At 46.4% G+C, this 20,209-nt stretch overlaps 1 protein-coding gene across 1 annotated transcript in view; it reads left to right on the forward strand.

Annotated features, from left to right (window-relative positions):
* TENM2 (teneurin transmembrane protein 2) overlaps window positions 1–20,209 on the forward strand; it is a 554,076-nt gene that overhangs the window by 337,753 nt on the left and 196,114 nt on the right. Inside the window, exon 7 of the mRNA XM_055086878.1 lies at window positions 14,879–15,074. Within this exon, the coding sequence (XP_054942853.1) occupies window positions 14,879–15,074 (196 nt within the window). The remainder of the gene's footprint in view (window positions 1–14,878; window positions 15,075–20,209) is intronic.

A 20,209-nucleotide genomic window follows, 5' to 3' on the forward strand; every position in this document is an offset into this window, starting at 1 on the left:
TCCATATCCTGGCTATTGTAAATAGAGCTGCAATGAACACTGTGGTACATGACTCTTTTTGAATTATGGTTTTCTCAGGGTCTATGCCCAATAGTGGGATTGCTGGGTAGTATGTTAGTTCTATTTTTACTTTTCTAAGGAACCTCCATACTGTACCCCATAGTGGCTGTATCAGTTTACATTCCCACCAACAGTGCAAGAGGGTTCCCTTTCCTCCACCCTCTCCAGCATTTATTGTTTGTAGATTTTTTGATGATGGCCATTCTGACCAATGTGAGGTGATACCTCGTTATAGTTTTGATTTGCATTTCTCTCATGATTAGTGATGTTGAGCACCCTTTCACGTGTTGGTTAGCAGTCTGTATATCTTCTTTGGAGAAATGTGTATTTAGATCTTCTGCCCATTTTTGGATTGGGTTGTTTGTTTTTGTATGAGAACACAAAAGACCCCAAATAGCCAAAGCAATCTTGAGAAAGAAAAACGGAGCTGGAGGAATCAGGCTCCCTGACTTCAGACTAGACTACAAAGCTGTTGACAAAGGATTAATCTCCGAAATATACAAGCACCTCGTGCAGCTCAATATTTATTTAGTTTTTAATAATTTCCTTATGATGAATTCTTAAGAGTAGAATTGCTAGCATAAAGGAGTTACACTATGTCAAACTTATGTAACAATAACAACAGCCATAAGAATAGCTGATACTGATCTGGTGCTTACTGTGAGCTGGGCTGGACTCACAGTGACCCTCAGAGGTAAGAAATTTTACTGTCCGCATCTTAGGGATTAGAGAGCAGAGACTCAGAGAGTTGAAGTAACTTGCGCAAGGTCACAGTGCAGCCTGGTGAAAGGTTTAGGCCCAGCTTTGAGGGAAGCCACCAGTGCCCATGATTCTGTTCTGCTTTTGTGCTTGGGAAGGCATTTTGTGACTGGACACGTTCCCAGTTTACTCCCTCTCCACGGTGATATATTTGATTTATTTTCACAAGCAGCCCACATAAGACCCTCCTATTGATCTTAGGAGGGCACGGAGCCAAATGTGACATTGTTGATAAACCACTGTCTAAAGACAATTAAATGGGAATGTGCAGTAAATAAGAAATCACATCAGCAAGGCACTGAGAGGTAAAAACCTCCATTCTTCTGACCTCGTGGTAGAGCTTTGGCACATCTTGGAATAGCCTCGAGATGTTCATCACTTTTGGTGAACTTGACCCATACCCTGTGGCTGACGAGGTCTTCAGAGCAGTACCTTCCACCCTTCTCCTGGGTTGGATCAAAAGGCAGCATGATGAGGGCATAACCTTGTGGGAAGACGAAATATGAAATCAATCCATTCATGTGCTCAACAAATATTCACTGAACGTCAGTACTGGGGATGCAGAGATGAAAGGCATTTAAAAAGATAGGGACCTGACAAGTTAAGCAACAATGGCAGCATCCTGTAGGGAGAGCTGTAAGATGCGGTACCGGGTGGAAGATTAGAACTGACGTTCCAGAATCAGCTTGGTCTGGGTTTGAATCTTATCTCTGCTCTGTAGTAGCTGGAGGTTTGTGGATGAGACTCTCTAGATTCAGCTTTGCCATCCGTAAAATGAGGGCTGTACCTCATCAGGTTGTTGTGAGAATAAATGAGATAATGCCTAGGAAATAGTAAGCACCCCATGGAGATCAGTCGATTAGTCTGAGTGGTTATAACCCTTACCGCTCACTCGCAGGTAACCTAGCAACCAGAGGTCTCTACAGGGAGAAAATGGCAAGGTCTCTGGCAGAAACCAGCGCTGGTTTGCAAACTGAGTTTTCTTTGGTCCTCAAGACTCTAATCCAGATTGCAAAGATCAGAGTCTTCCAACTCGGTCAGGATTGGAAGGATTGGAAACAACTCAGGATTCCTGTCTCCTCTCAATCCTTTTATAAATATGTGAGGTGGCAGGGGATCGGGTTGCCTCTCCTGGGGCACATTGCACAGCACATCCAGTCGTGTCCAGCCCAAGCCCAGCTCTTCATGGGCTGGGAGAGGGGTGGACGGCGTGCATCCAGCTAGCGCTATTCTGTTGTACATTTCTCAAAGTCGATGCCGTATATCATTTATGAAGTTTGTTCCTGTCCCTTGTATGATAAACTCATCAAATGTTAGCTAAAGAGTTGGGTACAGGTAGTTTAAGACCATGAAAATAGGCCACCCATTCTAACCTGTGCAGGATTTTAGGGCAGCTTCCTGAAGGAGATGCTACCCGAGCTGACTCTTAGAAGGTGAGTTAAGCAGATAAAGAGAAAGGGAAGAGAGGGAAAGATCATTCCAAGCCGAGGGCAGTGAAGATCCCCCTTTTGTATGGGCTGTGTTGAAGCTTCACATAACGATTGTCCTTTTTAAAAAAATGGTGCTTTTCTTTAGCCGTCGCTTACCAACGAGGACATAGCTTTTCCTTTCAGAACTGGCTCTTACAAGGCCAGGAGGGACCAAGGAGGGCAGCCCCTCTGGAGATTTAGTAGCTGTGACCCTGGATTGAGTTGTTGCAGATTTACAGCGTGTACACAGCCCCTGCTAGGAATCCACGTTAAATAAAAGGGAAAAAGTGGTCAAACACCACAAAGCTATGAATTACCCTTGAAACTGGGAACACACACTTTTTATGTACTGAGGGGAAGTCTTGATAATAGGAGATCAGGACTTAGGGTTTTCAACTGTTTCTCCCTGATCTCGAAAATTTCGTGAGAGAGGGTTAACAATCTCCCAGGAAAACCCTGTCTTCAGATAGATAACATCATTCTGTCAGAAGCAGGCCATAACCTTGGACTCCACCAACGTTTATTGAGCACCTACTATGTGCCGTGTGTCGAGGGGCTGCAGCAGTGGACAAGGCAGAGCTGGCCCTCGTGTGGCTGCCGGGCACTGGCATTAGGCCCCTCTAAGAATTCCCAAGAAGGAAGGGCCACCTACCAGGGAATGCATTGTCCCTGCCTTGCCCTGGCCTGGCCTTATTACTTAAAGTTTATCCGTGTTGGGACTTCCCTGGTGGTCCAGTGGTTAGGAATCCGTGCTTCCACTGCAGGGGGCACGGGTTCGATCCCTGGTCGGATCCTAGCATGCCACATGGTGCGGCCAAAATAAAAATGATAAAGTTTATCCGTCTTTCTTGTGGAAATCCCTCTCTGAAACACCTCTGAGAAGAAGGGGTGCTGGGATCTCACCATAGTAGTAGAGCTGGTGCTAACATTCTTTAGCAGTAACAGTCGATCCTTTTCTATTCATTTTTCATTCCCCCTACATTCCCCCCATCCCATCCCAGGCATTCAAAACATACTCCTTCGAAAACCACACTTTTAGGCTTGATAACGGAGCTGGTGGGCAGGGGGTGGGGCTTGGCAGGACCCATCGGCTGCTTATCTTCACCCAGCAAACCTCCAAAGCCCCTGCCAAGCCCAGAGGGCCCTCAGGGGAACCAGACACAGTGAACACACCAGGTGAGAAGCTCTCTTTTTATTACAAAAAAAGGGTCTGGTCTCATCTTTTATAACCGTTCATCAGAGCATCCATCTCTGCAGACCTTCCATCGGGCTGCCATCATACTGAAAGGAAACTCTGAAGTTTTAGAATGCCAGCTCTCTGAGGGCAAAGACTGTCGGGTTCCCTGCCTCATCTCCAGGGCTGACAAGAGTGTGGTCTGTAGTGGGCGCATCCATCCCCGTGGCCTGCTGGTTCCCTCTGCAGCCTGCAGACCCACGGTCTTGTCCGTACTCCCTCCACTCCGCGGAGCTGGCCCACTTGCTCTCCCCTAGTCATGCCAAGCTCATTCTGTCTCGTAGCTCTTGCACTGGCTGTTCCCTCTTTCTGGAATGTTCCTCCCTGATATTCAGGTGGCTCCTTCCTTCCTTTTGTCAGGCCTCTACCCAAACACCATGCCCTCCGTGAGCCCTTTCCCGACAAGGGACTCTAAAACTGGATACTCCTTTATACTTTATCCCCATACTCTGCTTTATTTGGCTTCAGTCAACTTAATCTATCTATAAATGACTAGCCACCCAATGCACACATTTTACGTGTACAGTTTGATTCCTAAAATGTGAAAACTGTGTCTGTCTGAGTAAGCACCCTCACAGTCACGATATAAAACGTTGCCACCCCTCAGAAGCTCCCCTGGGCCCCGTGGCAACCTCATACCAGCCCCCCGCTGATCTGCTTTCTGCCACTAGAGGTTAGATTTGTCTTCCCTGGAGTTTTATGAACAGGGTAGCCTGTGCTCTTGTGTCTGGCCTCTTTCACTCAGCATAATACCAATGAGAGTCACCCATGTCGTTGTGTGTATCCATGGCTCATGTCTTTTATTACTGAGTAGACGTCCGGTGGTATGGCTACACTATAATCGGCTTGTCCGCTCACTTGTTGATGGGCATTTGGGTTGTCTTTGGTTTGCTCTTTTTTATTCATAGCCCTCATCACTCCCCGGCATTCTGTTCCCCTAAGGCAATGTCATTCCCCCGGAGGGCAGGAACCTCGGCCATGTGCTTCACTGCTGGATCCCCAGGGCCCAGAGCAGGGCCAGGCACATAGTAGGTGCTCAGGGTTTGTTGATGGAACCAATAGTTTTCCATTCATTTTCCCCTGTAGCATGGGGCCTGGGCAAGACACAGGCTTGCAAGCTGGCCTTCAGGTCTTTCTTTCCTATGAACCCAGTCTAGAGCCCTTCAGGCCTTCCAAGGGAAGCCAAACGTTCGCCGGGGCTCCCTGTTTGGTGCTCAGTGTGTCTGGGTCCTGTCATCCTGCCCATGATTTCTGAGTTCCTGTGCCTTCTTCCTCTTGTACCTTTTGATCTCTGCTTTCTTTGCCCTGTGATGTCCAGGAGTGGTACTCACTCTCTTTGCTGGTTTGCGTAAGAAATTTCATCACATCAAGGCTCTTAATAATGTCCCTTAGTTTGTTTCTCTTTTTTTATTTCTTGGATTTGGGAGTGTGGGGAGGGGTCACAGGGAGAGGCCACATTGTGGCCTGGGTGGTCCCCAACCTCTTGCTGCTCTCTCCTCCCCTCCCTTTACCTCTCTCTAGCTCCCTCTCTGTTTCCAGTAACCAAAAATGTCTTCCTTTGTCTCTCCCAGAAAAGTCCCGCCTGCCCTCAACGTTCCTTGGTTTCTTGCTTTCTGCTCAAACAGTGTGTTGAGGAACAGTTTTTCCCCCAATAAGATTAGTAAAATGGCTCCGTCTCATCACAGTTGGGCGGGGTACCCCCTGAATCACAGGCACCCTTGTCTTTGTCTTACCGGCGCAGCCTCCCAAGAGGGAAGAGATTCTCCGGGTCAGAGAAATGGAATCCAAAACACAAAGCAACTTGTGTCCTGAGTATGATTCTGTTGACAGTCCCGCAGGCTACTTTAGGAGCCCCCTTCTGTCATCAGAGGCCCTCCCACCCTGACACGTAGCATAGATTCTCTTTCCCAAAGACAGGAAGGTAAACCTTGATCTCCCCATAGGAGCACGGCTGACCAGCACCACGTTCTGGCTGCCTGGTTATTCAGTGTACTGGCCTGGAATGCAGCGGATTCGGGACACACTCTCCTAAGCTGACTGCTTGGCTGTGAAGCACAGCCCTGCCACTTACCAACACTTGAGCAAGTGATGTATGTAACCTCTCTGTGCCTCAGTTTCCTCATATGCAAAGTGGGGATAGTGATTTGTATTTATTGGGGCTACTGTAAGCATGAAATAAGATCGTACGTGCAAATGACTTAGAACAGTGCCTGGCCTCATTAAATGTTACCTCGTAGTATCATCCAAGCAGTTGGCAAATAAAAACCTGGAAAACTGTATCGAGTTTACTAAAAATTCCTAAGAACTTTTCCTGAAGAGGTTATGTCCTTTCAGTAGTTGTATCACCAAATTCCACTGTGTTGGTGTGCACTTCACTCCGGGTACGATTGCCTTTGGGCCTAAAGGTTTTCATTCATTCAGTCAAGATCTTTGCTGAGTACCTACTATGTGCCAGGCACTGCTCTAGGCCCCAGGGGATACCATATGGAATAAAACAGACAAGTCTCCTACTGATTTATTTATTTTTCTGGATTCAAAGCTGGTTAACATTTATTCGTTTATTTGGTTTTTTTATTGAGGTATAGTTTATTTACAATATTATGTAAGTTTCAGGTGTACAACATAGTGATTCACAATTTTTAAAGCTTCCATTCCATTTATAGTTATTCTAAGGTCTCCCAGTCTTAAGAAGTTTGTGTTCAAGAGTAGTGAGATGGACTATAAATTAGCAGATAAGTGACAAGGTTTTTTTCAAAGAGTTTTTGATGAGTTTTTGCTGAGGGCAGAAAAGGAGAAGTGATAGAAGCATTTTAGAATGGGTGGTTAGGGATGCCCTTTCTAAGGTCGCGGTGTTTAGGCAGGCATGATTGACAAGAAGCAGGCAGCTGGGGACTTCCCTGGTGGTCCAGTGGTAAAGAATTCTCCTTCCAGTGCAGGGGACGTGGGTTTGATCCCTGGTCTGGAAACTAAGATCCCACATGCCACGGGGCAACTAAGCCTGCACGCCACAACTACTGAGCTCGTGCGCCTCAACGAGAGAGCCCGTGTGCTGCAAACCACAGAGCCCATGCGCCCTGGAGCCCGCGTGCCACAACTAGAGAGAGAAAACCTGCAAGCCACAACTAGAGAGAAGCCTGCACGCCACAACGAAAAGCCCGTTTTGAAACGAATGATCCCGCATGCCTCCGCGAAGATCCCGTGTGCCAAAACTAAGACCCAATGCGGCCAAAACTAAAATAAATAAATTGTTAAAAAAAAAAAAAAAAAAAGCAGGCAGCTGTAAGATCAGGAGGAAGAGCTTGTGCAAAGGCCCTGAGGCTGGGATGAGCTGGGCATATTCCAGAAACAGGGAGGAGAGCAGTGTGGCTAGAACACAAGGAGAGAGAAGTTTGGGGATGGGCAAGAGGAAATTATGGGCCAGGTATGGCCAGCACCCAGCAAAACCATCCAGAACTTTCTTGACCTCTTTTTGCATCTTCTCCAGTGGTCCATCTTTCTGTCCTCAGGTGCCCAACCCACTCTGCTCAAGTCTGACGCCAGCGCTCCTGGGCTCTGCCTTCCTCCCCCTTCTCTGCTCACTGGCATCTTTAGGAAATTTACAAACCAGGCCAGCCACCAGCTATGCTGGAAGCTACAGCCAGGTTCTTGGAAAACTTAAGGCGACCTCCCACCGTTAAGACTCATGCAAATCCAAGTTCAAGTCCTCGCTTGGCCACCAACCACAGTCAGTGGCCCTGGGTATGTTACTTAACTTCTCTAGCAGCCTTTGTTCTCTCCTGAGAAATGGGGAGGAGAATAAGATTTCTGGTAGGATGAAATGAGATACCATATATCAGCTTTTGCCATTATGCCTGGCACATAGCAAGTGCCTAGAAAAAAAAAATAGGTACTTCTTATTTTTGATGATTACGTTTTCCGCCCCTGCAAGAGGACGTGTGGTGAAACAATCAAGAATTGCACCTATGTGGATGTAGTCTCCCCTGCTCCTTATTGTAAGGAATTTCGGGCTGTTCGATCCTCACGATGGAGCCCAGGATGATGATTGTTACCGTCTGCAAATATAGGTGCTGTTTCCTTCCCAGAAGCTTAGGGGCTCGTTCGCATAGCTGGTGGACAGACAGCCCAGCAGTGCCCACACCGGGCCAGTCAGCATCTAATGAAGTGACTTGGACACTGTAAGTAGGAACTGGAAATGACAAGCAAGGCCACGTGGAAGGAAGGGAGCCTCCCACCCCCACCGGAGCACAGCCCACCGCTCTTATCCTTCCACGCTTCCTGGAGCACTCAGCCCTTTGAAGGAGAGGAAAGAGGTGGTGCAGAGCTTTAAACGAGGAATCAGCCAGACCCACTTTGCCACGGGCCTAGCTGGAGGCAGAAAGAGATACGCAGGCCCCCACGAGCGACCCACCCCTGCCAGTTGTCACCAGATGCCACCAGAGACTCTGCGGTCATGTGGCTTCGAGCAGCCCTCACTCACACATGCCGCTTCCCTGCCATCCAACCGACTGCTGCGTGTGCCCTGCCATCTGAGACAGAATCAACATCAGACATCAGGAGGCTGGGGATGCAGCTAGCGCGGAGCCAGGCGCGGCAGGCTCTCCGTGGGAGATGTCGGCATTCGTTGCTGCTCCTGTCCACGTGGGCCCTCAGCGAGCAGGTGGTCCAAATAGCAATAAACTTACCCGCCCCGCTTTCCCAGGGTCCTGGACCCAGTAATGACGTCTTCCTGAAGGGCGATGAATATGTCTTTAACCTTGCCCTCTGTGGCAGGTGTGTATTGGCGTGGCTTCCAGAAGCATCTCTCAGCTGCACGCTCCCTGCCTGTTGGCGCTTTCCCTCCTGGGAAAGTGACAGGGCCCTGCTCAACAGTGCAGCCCTCTCTGCTCTCTCTTCCAGCTCCTCTGGAAACCCACTAAGTTATCTTAATTACCATTCCTCCTTGGTCTCTGCCAAGAAGGGGGCAGATTGAAAATTGGATCAAATATTTGCCGTGGTTTCTTTCTTTGTCCCTCAAGCGCTCATCAGAGTTGTGTTTTCACGCCACTTTGGGGTATGACTGATGACTCAAAGGCACAGCCCTCACATTGCATGCCAACATAGGTTGTTTCTCAGAGGCCAAGAGAAAGAAGAGAACTTTGGTGAGAGAGGGGGAGTTTATCAGGGGTTATGGCACTGTCACCCTCTGGGTGACCTTACTGCCTGGTCAAGAGAGGCCAGCTGCCTTGAGAGACAGACTTGGCCCTGCAGGCAGCCTGTGCGCACACATCCCCCATTGGGGTTGGGTCACGTGCCTTCTAATCCTCTTCCAAGGCTTTCTGCAGATCTATTAGAACGTGCTAGGAAGCAACCTTCTTAGTCCTTCAAGCACAGCACGGTCCTCCAAGCAGCCTGGAATTGATCATGATGGGGTCCTGGAACTGAGGAAACAGATGTCCCTGGTGCTAAGCCTGAGTTATCAATCCCCAGTGCTGGGGCATGAGAAAGCAACTCTGGCCGGGGTCTGAGTTCTTGGAAGATGGACTCCTCCTAGTGTCAGCCAGGCTGCCGTCTAGGATTCCTAGAGAGCAGAGGCTCTCCAGAACCAGATGGCCTCCATGCAAACCAACTTCTTACTGTGTTCCTGCTCTCCCTACCCTGGAAAGCAGTCTCTGCATTTGGCTGGCTTGATCCACCTTGTATTTCTAGCCTCCAACCCTCCCCAGGTTATAGCAGCCGTGAATGATGCTATGTGACACCACTTGGTATATGTTAACCTATGAGGAGGGTAACTATATATTCCAAACGAGAGCATTCTCAAGAGTGAAAGGAGGAATAGGAGATGGAAACTAGGACATCCCTGGGCAAACTGGGATAGATAGACACCCTACACATAATAGGTTGGAACTTGACCAACAAAAGATGCTGCCATCCTGGGTGATTCTCTCCAACCCCCCCTAAGAAATGGAAACATTTGCTGGCACTTTACTATAATCTTGGGAGATGAACCAGAAAGGAAGAGAAGCATGAGGTCAAGAAATCTTGAAGGCTATGCTGAAATAACAAATAAGCCTCAACATTTCAGTAGCTTGATTTTTTTTTTCATGTGTACAACATTATAGTGGGTTGGCCAAAAAGTCCGTTCAGTTTTAAGTAAGAATAAGAGACACATTTTTTATTTTCACCGAGAACTTTACTGCAAAATGTATTCATTAACCGAATGAACTTTTTGGCCATCCCAGTATTTCAGCTTCTGTGTGCACTGCAGTGTGCTCACCACGAAAGTTTAGTTTCCATCCATCACCATATAGTTGACCCCCTTCACCCATTTTGCCCTCCCCCACCCCCCTTCCCCTCTGGTAGCCACTACCCCGTGTTCTGTGTCAGTGGCCTAATTTAGTAAGTGTTTATCGCTTGCTTGTGTCAGTATTTCCGGCTTCCCTCCAAGTGCTAATCTAGGATCCAGGCCACTCCTATCTTGTGACTCCATCATCTTGGGCTTTAAGAGAACTCTGGTTCTCTCTAGAGGCAGATAGGTAGGGAGAGCAAGCAAGTAGGAGATGGCACAGAACGTTTTATGGCAGAGTCTAGAAGTGGAGTTCATCCCACAGCATATGTTCCATTGACGGGAACACTGTCACATGCTCCCACGTAAAAGCAAGGAAGCTGGAAAGGAACAAGACACTGATACAGACAGTGACCAATCTCTACCACAGTGGTCACTAAGGAACAGTGTCAAAGGAGGAAAAGAAGGAGGACAAGCGATGGAGCGAAGAAAGTCCAAAGAAAGAAAGTGTACATTGGACATCATTCCACTGAGAATTTTTTAAATTAATTTATGTATTTATTTATTTTTGGCTGTGCTGGGTCTTCGTTGCTGCGCGCGGACTTTCTCTAGTTGCAGCAAGCGGGGGCTACTCTTCTTTGCAGTGCGTGGGCTTCTCGTTGCACTGGCTTCTCTTGTTGTGGAGCACGGGCTCTAGGTGCGCAGGCTCAGTAGTTGTGGCTCGTGGACTCTAGAGCACACAGGCTCAGTGGTTGCGGCACCCGGATTTAGTTGCTCCGCGGCATGTGGGATCTTCCCGGACCAGGGCTCTAACCCGTGTCCCCTGCACTGGCAGGCGGATTCTTAACCACTACGCCACCAGGGAAGTCCCTCCATTGAGAATTGAGAAGGTGAAGTCATAATGACCGTCTAAAGTCACCTCTCAAATCTTGATGCTCTGTAGGCATGCACAGATTCCTTGGGCCACAGTGTCCATCATGTGCATGTCTGGTGGTGCCTGACTGAGGCTTGCTGCCTGTAACTCTGCCCCTTTCTCTCCTATTCAGGAAAGCACATTAGAAGACAAGGGAGGGCAGGTGATTACTACTGGAGACAAAACCTTCAGTACATTGCAACTTAGTTTCCTTTCAATGGAATTCATTTACAGATTCAGTATTTTATGCACTTGATATTTTACAAGTATTTATTGATCAAACTCTGCTCAAGATGAATTAGACACAGCAATGAATTATCATTAAGATAGCAGAAACTTTCAAGGTGTGTTTACCATATACTGAGTACTGACTATTCTAAGCACTTTACATGGTTTGACTCATTGAATCTACACAACAGTGTTTTGCTGTATTATTATTATGTTTTGAAATTATACCCATTTTAAAGATAAGGAGACTGAGGCACAGAGAATTGAAATAGCTTGTGCAAGTGTCACAGCAAGTAAGCAGCAGAACGTGGGTTCTAATCAGGCAGTCTAGCTCTGAAGTTCTCAGTCTTAACCACTCTACCATGCAGAAGAAATTCCTGCCCTCCTGGAGTTTATGTTCTTCTGAGTAGACAGACAATAAACATAAAAACATTATATCAGGGCTTCCCTGGTGGCGCAGTGGTTAAGAATCCGCCTGCCAATACAAGGGACACAGGTTCGATCCCTGGTCCGGGAAGATCCCACATGCCACCGGAGCAACTAAGCCCGTGTGCCACAAGTACTGAGCCTGCACTCCAGAGCCCGCGTGCCGGCTTCCCTGGTGGCGCAGTGGTTAAGAATCCGCCTGCCAATACAAGGGACACAGGTTCGATCCCTGGTCCGGGAAGATCCCACATGCCACCGGAGCAACTAAGCCCGTGTGCCACAAGTACTGAGCCTGCACTCCAGAGCCCGCGTGTCACAACTACTGAAGCCCGTGCTCCTAGAGCCCGTGCTCCACAACAAGAGAAGTCATCCCAATGAGAAACCCACGCACCGCAACGAAGAGCAGCCCCCGCTCGCCGCAACTAGAGAGAGCCCGCGCACAGCAACGAAGACCCAACGCAGCCAAGAATAAATAAATAAATTTATTTTTTTTTAAAAAAACATTATATCATTTTAGAGGGTGATAAGTGTTTTGAAGAAAATAAAGCACAACAAAGAGATACGGGATTGGGACACCTCAAACCAACATGTCCCAGTGCCCCTGTCCTCTGACAAATACCTTTTCCCAGAGTCATTTGATTGGTTGGACAGCAAGCAATGCTGCTGGTCCTAAGCCATTTCTGTGCCCCTGGGCTGGGCAGCCAGTTCAGCAGGAGATGACTGATGCCCACATTAATAATGAGCAATGGCCCCATGCAAGTAATCACCTTCCCCCAACTTTTCCTCATGGGAGTGATAACCTGGACCCCAAATGAAGTATATCCTTCTCACCTCGGCACCAAGGAAGTTACACTCATTCCTCCGGCTGACAGCAGTTTGTAGACATCGGTCTGCGTAGTCGGACATTTACGAGGTTGCTAAGGAACAAATGGTCTGGTTACAAAGGGCTCCGAAAGGAGCATCGGTTTGTCATATCACTTCAAATCATTTATTTTATCCCATAAAGACAGCTGCAACCAACGGGCTATGGGGTAGAGGGAAGCTAAATACAAACATTCGTTTCCTGAGAGATGGAGGAAATTTCCACTTCCTACGCATCGTCTCTTGCCAGGCCCCCAGATACAAAAACTAGAACCATGTGCTTCTCTTTTGCGATCCTTGTGATTTGCAAATAAGTGACTCAGAGTCACAAGGTACTTAATAAAATGGTTATTATCTTCCAGGCACTGCCCTAAGCATTATCTCATGTCATCCTTATAGCATCCCCGAAAGGTGGGTGTTATTATTTCCTAGTATGCAAACCAGGAAGAGGGTAAAAGATTCGCCTAACTTCAAACAGTAGCAAATGGCAGTCAGAATTCAAACCCAGGTCTGTCTGACAGCAAAACCTTTGTACCTAAGCTTATAGACTCTTTTGGTTTCAGTTATCACATTTCAGATGGGAAAAACTGGCAATTCTGCTGATGAGGAAGTCACATTAGTAGATTTCCTGGAGTTTCATTCTTTGAAGTTCGTGAAAGGGGTTACAGTGGATGTCAGTAACCCATATAACCCTTTTTATGGCAGGGAAAGTGGTGAGAGAGAGCTTAATCCCACAGTGGTGGTTTTTATCTGCTAAAGACCTACACTTTGAATGTTCTCTGGAAGTCACCGTGCAAATGACTTTCCTGTGGAATGATTTTGCAGGAGTTCGCAAGATGATTGCATTTCTACTGGGGTCTTATTGATTTTCTCATCAACAAGTAAGAAACATGGGTGCCCTCTTTGCCTTTTCCTTCATCCTCTCTGTCCAGCCCATGGTCAAGCCCTTTCCTCTCTTCCCTAGAAATGTTCCTGCAAAGTTGTCCCCTTTTCTCATTCACTGTCCTAATCCAGACGCCTGTCACCTCACACCTGGGTTTCTGCAATTGCCTGCTAACTGGTCTTTGTGCTTCTTTTCATTCCCTCTTCTAGAACATCTCATAGGCTGCCTGCAAATGAATTCCGCAGAACATTCCTCCCATCACGTCGTCAGTCACTGCTCAAGGATCTTCTGTGGCTTCCACTTGCCTGCCACAGGATTTCACCATTCCTTAGGACAGGCCCCCTTGGATCACACTTGCTCTCCCATTCCCCTCACCCCATTCCTGGTTGCCTTCACCCACCACTCTGTCTCCCACTGATTGCTTCCAGCTCTGAGCCTGGTTTCCATTGAAACAGAGTTTCATAGTTAATCGCTGGTCGGTGGGAGGCCGGGCACTGTGAGGGCACCGCACCTAAACAGATCTAGGGCCACATTTTTGCTTGCTCACTTGGTCACTGGGTGACTTTTGATATGTTGCCGGACTTCTCAGAGCCTCAGTTTTCTTATCTGTAAAATAAGATACAAATAGTGCCGATCTTACAGGGGTTTTGCAAGAGTTGAATAAAATGATGATGACGATGGGAGTGGTGGTGACAGCTCACGTGTATTTTGTGTTTGCTTTGTGCCAGGCACTGTTCTCAATATGATCTTATTTCTCACAACAACCTATAACATAGGTACTGTTATTTTCAGTTTTGCAGATGGGAAAATTGAGGGAGGGACAGGTGAAGCTAATAAGTTCCAGATTCTCTCCCAGTTAGTCTGGCTCCTCAGCCCTCTTTTTTTAAAAAAATTAATTAATTTATTTTGGGGCTGCATTGGGTCTTTGTTGCTACATGCGGGTTTCTCTATTTGCGACGAGTGGGGGCTGCTCTTCGTTGCGGTGCACAGGCTTCTCATTGCGATGGCTTCTCTTGTTGTGGAACATGGGCTCTAGGTATGCGGGCTTCAGTAGTTGTGGCTCGCGGGCTCTAGAGCGCAGGCTCGGCAGTTGTGGCGCGCGGGCTTAGGTGCTCCGCGGCATGTGGGATCTTCCCGGACCAGGGATTGAACCCGTGTCGCCTGCATTGGCAGGCAGATTCCCAACCATTGCGCCACCAGGGAAGCCCTCAGCCCTCTTTCTTAACTACTCTGATGATATACCACCTTCCTTTAGTGAATGGTCAGTCAATGGTATCTGGTAACATAGGTTCATAATTCTTTACCTGAAACTCTTGAATGCCAGATGCAATTTGGAATTCAGAATTGGGGGAATTATTAAAAAGTTATACTTAGCATATGCTATGTATTCTATAACACCCCAGTAGGGACTGGAGCAAAAACCCATCTCTCTCTCTCTCTCTCTCTCTCCCTCTCCCTCTCCCTCTCCCTCTCCCTCTCCCTCTCCCCCTCCCCCTCCCCCTCTCTCTCTCTCTCTCTCTCTCACACACACACACACACACACACAGAAAAAAATACATAAAAGCTGAAAAGAGATTATGGCCTTACAGTCATAAAACTATTATAATAAATGGTGACTGTTACTATTACAACTTTCATGACTCTTGTTTTACTTACAATCAAATGAGCTTATAGTAAAATGTACTCAGGAGTATCTCTCAGTTAACTAATGGGACTGGAGGGGAAGGTGCTTGTTATGCAACCAGGTCTGCACCCTGTGTCACGTGCTCTCTTCTTTTCCCAGTATGACTTCATGGAGCGTCTGGACGGGAAGGAGAAATGGAGCGTGGTCGAGTCACCCAGGGAACGCCGGAGCATACAGACCCTGGTTCAAAACGAAGCCGTGTTTGTCCAGTACCTGGATGTGGGCCTGTGGCACCTGGCCTTCTACAATGATGGCAAAGACAAAGAGATGGTTTCCTTCAACACTGTAGTGTTAGGTAGGTACGGGATTTCTGAGGTGATATGTCATGAAGGAAAGGATGGAAGTGTCTGGCTTCTCTGTTGAAGTCACATCTTCCAAGGTGGTCCTACTATGTAGGGGACCAAACCAGCATCCTTGATTTAGGGTTCATAGTATCATCCACCTAAAACTAGCTCTGATTAAAATATGAATGCTACTTAAATCATGAAAAAGCCACTGTGAGTACCAGGGATTGAGTTGCAGTGAAGAGCTTGGGTCCAACCACCTGGCTCAAGCCCTGGCCACACAACCTAGGCAAATCACTGGACTTTTGTCAGCCTCAGTTCCTCATGGTAAAATAGAACTAACTAGTCCCTCCTTATAGTGCTACTGTAAAGAGTAAATAAAGTAGGTTACAGGGCTTCCCTGGTGGCGCAGTGGTTGCGCGTCCGCCTGCCGATGCAGGGGAACCGGATTCGTGCCCCGGTCCGGGAGGATCCCACATGCCGCGGAGCGGCTGGGCCCGTGAGCCATGGCCGCTGAGCCTGCGCGTCCGGAGCCTGTGCTCCGCAACGGGAGAGGCCGCAACAGTGAGAGGCCCGCGTACTGCAAAAAAAATAAAAATAAAAAAGTAAGTTACAGGTATAAATCCCTAAACAGCCAGTAAATACTGACCATTTGTGTCAGGTCACAGTTTTTCTCAAAAATCAAGGAAAACTCAAACTAACTTTTTTTTTTTTAAACCTGAAAAATAAATCAGGAAAAGAATATAACCATAAGAAAGAAATCATATCTTTGTTCCCAAATTGGTAAATCTCAAAAAGCTTTAATTAAGCACTTGTCATTTGGGGCATGTTTTATAGCAGTCCTTTTTAGTAGCTGTTGGAGAAAAGCTAAGATTTTATCCAAAATTTCCCCTTATATGTGCATACAAATCTGTAAGAGGGCCATTCTTTTGAGAATATTTCATGAGGTTTTCTAAAGCAAGCCGTAAGAATTGTAACAATCATATCACCTATAAATAATTTTCATAACATTTATTTTGTCATTAGGTTTTAATATTCTTACTAATGATAATAACTGATCCTCTCTGAATCAGGGAAGATTGTTAGACCCATTTCACAGAGGAATAAACTGAGGTTCAGGAAACTGAGTCCCTCAAGGTCCCGGGATATGGAAATGGTGGAAATGGCATGGAATTCTGGGCCGCATTCATTGCCTTTTTGCAACGCCATGTTGTCCCAGCAGCGTTTAGTTGTGGACCTCAAGTTTCACTAGAGAAACCTAGATAAGATGGTTGATCCAGGATTAAATCCTACCTTTTCTTTCCCACATCCTACCTGGGAGAGTCACTAAACACCCTGAGCCTCAGATTCATCGTTTGTGGGAAGGTAATGACCGTACCTCCGAAGGGAGGGATGATGTGACTTCACGTACTGAACCTGTGTGGAATGGAGCTGGTAGTCACTCGGGAAAGCTGATCATTTTTTAAGAGCACATCTTGTACAGCTGTTTCTCTATTGACTGCATGTTAAGAACTTCTCTGTTAGTTTCATGGATTGCTCTGAAGGATTCCCTGATTCTTGAAAGAGAACCTGAAATTCAGGTGGCAGCCACAACTTCAGAATGGTACAAAATCAGGTAGGATTTGGTATTTACCATAGCATTGAAGTTAATGCTTAGTCCCTCTGTTAAGGAAAGATTGGCCCTAACAGGGTTAGCCAAATGCTCCTTTTAAAGCAGTGCTTGGCATGCCAGAGCCCATGGGCCAAGTCTGGCCCACTGCCTATTTTTATAAATAAAGTTTTATTGGACCACAGCCACATTCATCTGTTGACAAATTGTCCGTGGCAGCTATAACAACAGAGTTGAGTGGTTGCAGTGGAGGCAGTCTGGCCCATAAAGCCTAAATATTTACTCTGTGTCACTTGACAGAAAAAGTTTGCCAAGCCCTGCTCTACACTAATGGCATAAACTTTGTACCAAGAAGGTCACTGGAGAAGTCTTCCACCATTAGGGAAAGTTCCCAGGAGCATGTTTTGTACCAATGAGGGAAAAAAAAAAAAGTTAAAGGATAAAAACCAGATCACAAAGAAAAAAACTGGCAACACATTTAGAACTAGTTTGAGACGGTAAGATAAAGAACAATCTTTTGCTTAAGAACATGATGGGAAATGATATCCTTTTGGTCACCTTGTGTGTTGTTTTTTTTTTAAATTTTTTTGTAAATCATTTTTTTCTAATTTTTATTGGAGTATAGTGGATTTCCAATGTTGTGTTAGTTTCAGGTGTACAGTAAAGTGCGTCAGTTATACATATACATATATCTACTCTTTTTTAGATTCTTTTCCCATATAGGTCCTTACAGAGTAGAGTAGAGTTCCCTGGTGCTATACAGTTGGTCCTTATTAGTTGTCTATTTTATATGTAGTAGTGTGTACATGTCAATCCCAATCTTCCAATCTATCCCCCCCCCTTTCCCCCTTGGTAACCATAAGCTTGTTTTCTACATCTGTGACTCCATTTCTGTTTTGTAAATAAGTTTATTTGCACCATTTTTTGAGATTCCACATATAAGTGATAGCATGTGATATTTGTCTTTCTCTGTCTGACTGACCTCACTCAGTGTGACAATCTCCAGGTCCATGCATTCACCTTGTGTTTAAATGCAAAGGCTTGATACACATGACAGGAAACCCCACACACAGCAGCTGGCTTAGCTGGAGTCTATAAAGACTCGGTGGAATGGTTAATAACAAAAACAGTAACAACGGCACATCTATAGAGAGCTGACCATGTACTAGCTCCTGGACTTGGCCCTTCTGGGGTCTAGATCAGTTAACCCATAGAGTAGTTATATGAGGTCGTTACTACCAATATTCTGTTTTCCAGTTGAGGAAGCCCAGACTCAGAGAAGTTAAACAAGTTGCCCAAGGTCACACACAGCTAGTAAGAGGTGGAGTCAGGATTCAAACTCTCCCAGAGCCTGTGCTCTTAACCACTGGATTGCTTTGGATTCTAGCCAGATAAATCCCTTTCCCCTTCCACACAGCAAGTTGTCTGGGGGCCATATTATCTAATAATGGCTTCTGCTCTCCATTGCCTTTATCCACGTGGACACAGACAGTGGTAGTGAGACGCCCTTCCCCCAGGCCATTACCCTCATTCGCCTGTCGGAGCTGGGAATAGCAATTCTCCCTGGAGGATTTCTCTTGTCTGGACTGTAGCTCAAAGAGAAAGTCAAAGGTAATCGGCCTAATAGTTGGGCAGACATCTTGATAGAGCAATGATAGTAATTGGCCTGAAATGTAGGGAAAAGTGCAGTGTTTTATTTGGTTCAGAGATTCTCCCACACATATCTATTATCGGAACACACTCCATCAAGAGCAACCAGGAGCGCCGAAAGCCCCTGTGATATGAGACAGAAGGAAGGATGTTAGATGGGTGTTGACCAGCCATCACGCTAAATATACCTTTGACTCAGGGACGTCTTTTGTGTTTTGGAGAGAAGCAGCCTGCTTTCAGAAATGAGTTTCATCTCGGTACAACAGGGTGGCATTCTTGAAGCACGGTGCAGATTTCGGGGAGGCTAGTCTCCACTTGTATAAAAATCCCATTTCCTGGGCTAACTCTCATCACCTGCCTTGTTTCCTCAACAAAAGTCCAAAGGTTGACAAAAAGGAAAGCTGATAAGATTTCAAGAGTAATATTTAATTGGGTGTTGGAAAAAGGGGACTGAGAGAGGTCAGCTCCTTCTATATTTCAGCAGTACTACATAATTGTTTCTTTCCTCAAAAACTGTAGAAATGCTTCAAAGACAAGACCTGGGGTGGGGGTGGCGGTGTGGCATGGTGGGAATACAGCCACTAGGGAGAACAGTATGGAGGTTCCTTAAAAAACTAAAAACAGAACTTCCATACGACCCAGCAATCCCACTACTGGGCATATACCCTGAGGAAACCATAATTCAAAAAGACACATGCCACAAAAAAAAACAAAAAAACAAAAAAACAAATGGGGCTTCCCTGGTGGCGCAGTGGTTGCGCGTCCGCCTGCCGATGCAGGGGAACCGGGTTCGCGCCCCGGTCTGGGAGGATCCCACATGCCGCGGAGCGGCTGGGCCCGTGAGCCATGGCCGCTGAGCCTGCGCGTCCGGAGCCTGTGCTCCGCAACGGGAGAGGCCACGGCAGTGGGAGGCCCGCATACCACAAAAAAAAAAAAAAAAAAAAGACACATGCACCGCAATGTTCATTGCAGCACTATTTACAGTAGCCAGGACACGAAAGCAACCTAAGTGTCCATCGACAGATGAATGGATAAAGATGTGGTACATATATACAATGGAATGTTACTCAGCCATAAAAAGGAACGAAATTGTGCCATTTGCAGAGACGTGGATAGACCTAGAGACTGTCATATAGAGTGAAGTAAGTCAGAAAGAAAAACAAACATCGTATAATATCACTTATATTTGAAATCTAGAAAAATGATGCAGTTGAGCTTATTTGCAAAACAGAAATAGAGACAAAGACGTAGAGAACAAACGTATGGATACCAAGGTGGCGGGGAGGTGGGATAAATTGGGAGATTGGGATTGACATACATACACTACTATACATAAGATAGATAACTAATGAGAACCTCCTGTACAGCACAGGGAACTCTACTCATTGCTCTGTGGTGACCTACATGGGAAGGAAATCCAAAAAAGAGGGGATATATGTATATGTATAGCTGATTCACTTTGCTGTACAGCAGAAACTAACACAACATTGTAAAGCAACTATACTCCAATAAAAATTAATTTTTAAAAAAAGACCTGGGGAAATTGAATGAAAAATACTCTTCACTGGAGTTTTTGCTTATTTTAGATTCTCCCACCCTCTGAGATGCGTGTGCGTACACACATACATACGCACACACTTCAACGATTACTTACCAAGGACCTACTGTGTGCCAAGCATTGAGAATACCTGGGTGATCGGTTCAGATCTGGTCTCTTCCTCATGGAGCTTGATGAGAGAAGACAGATAGGTAAAAAGACAATTATAGGAATTAGGGGAAGATAGAGGAAAGGGTACAAAACCCAGGTTGAGGGCAGTCGGGAAGGAAGATGCCTAGAAGCTAAATGTTTTCTAGACTGAGACTTAAGGATAAATACCTCAGCTAAAG

This window comes from Physeter macrocephalus, chromosome 8 (assembly GCF_002837175.3).
Source record: "Physeter macrocephalus isolate SW-GA chromosome 8, ASM283717v5, whole genome shotgun sequence".
Lineage (NCBI taxonomy): Eukaryota > Metazoa > Chordata > Mammalia > Artiodactyla > Physeteridae > Physeter > Physeter macrocephalus.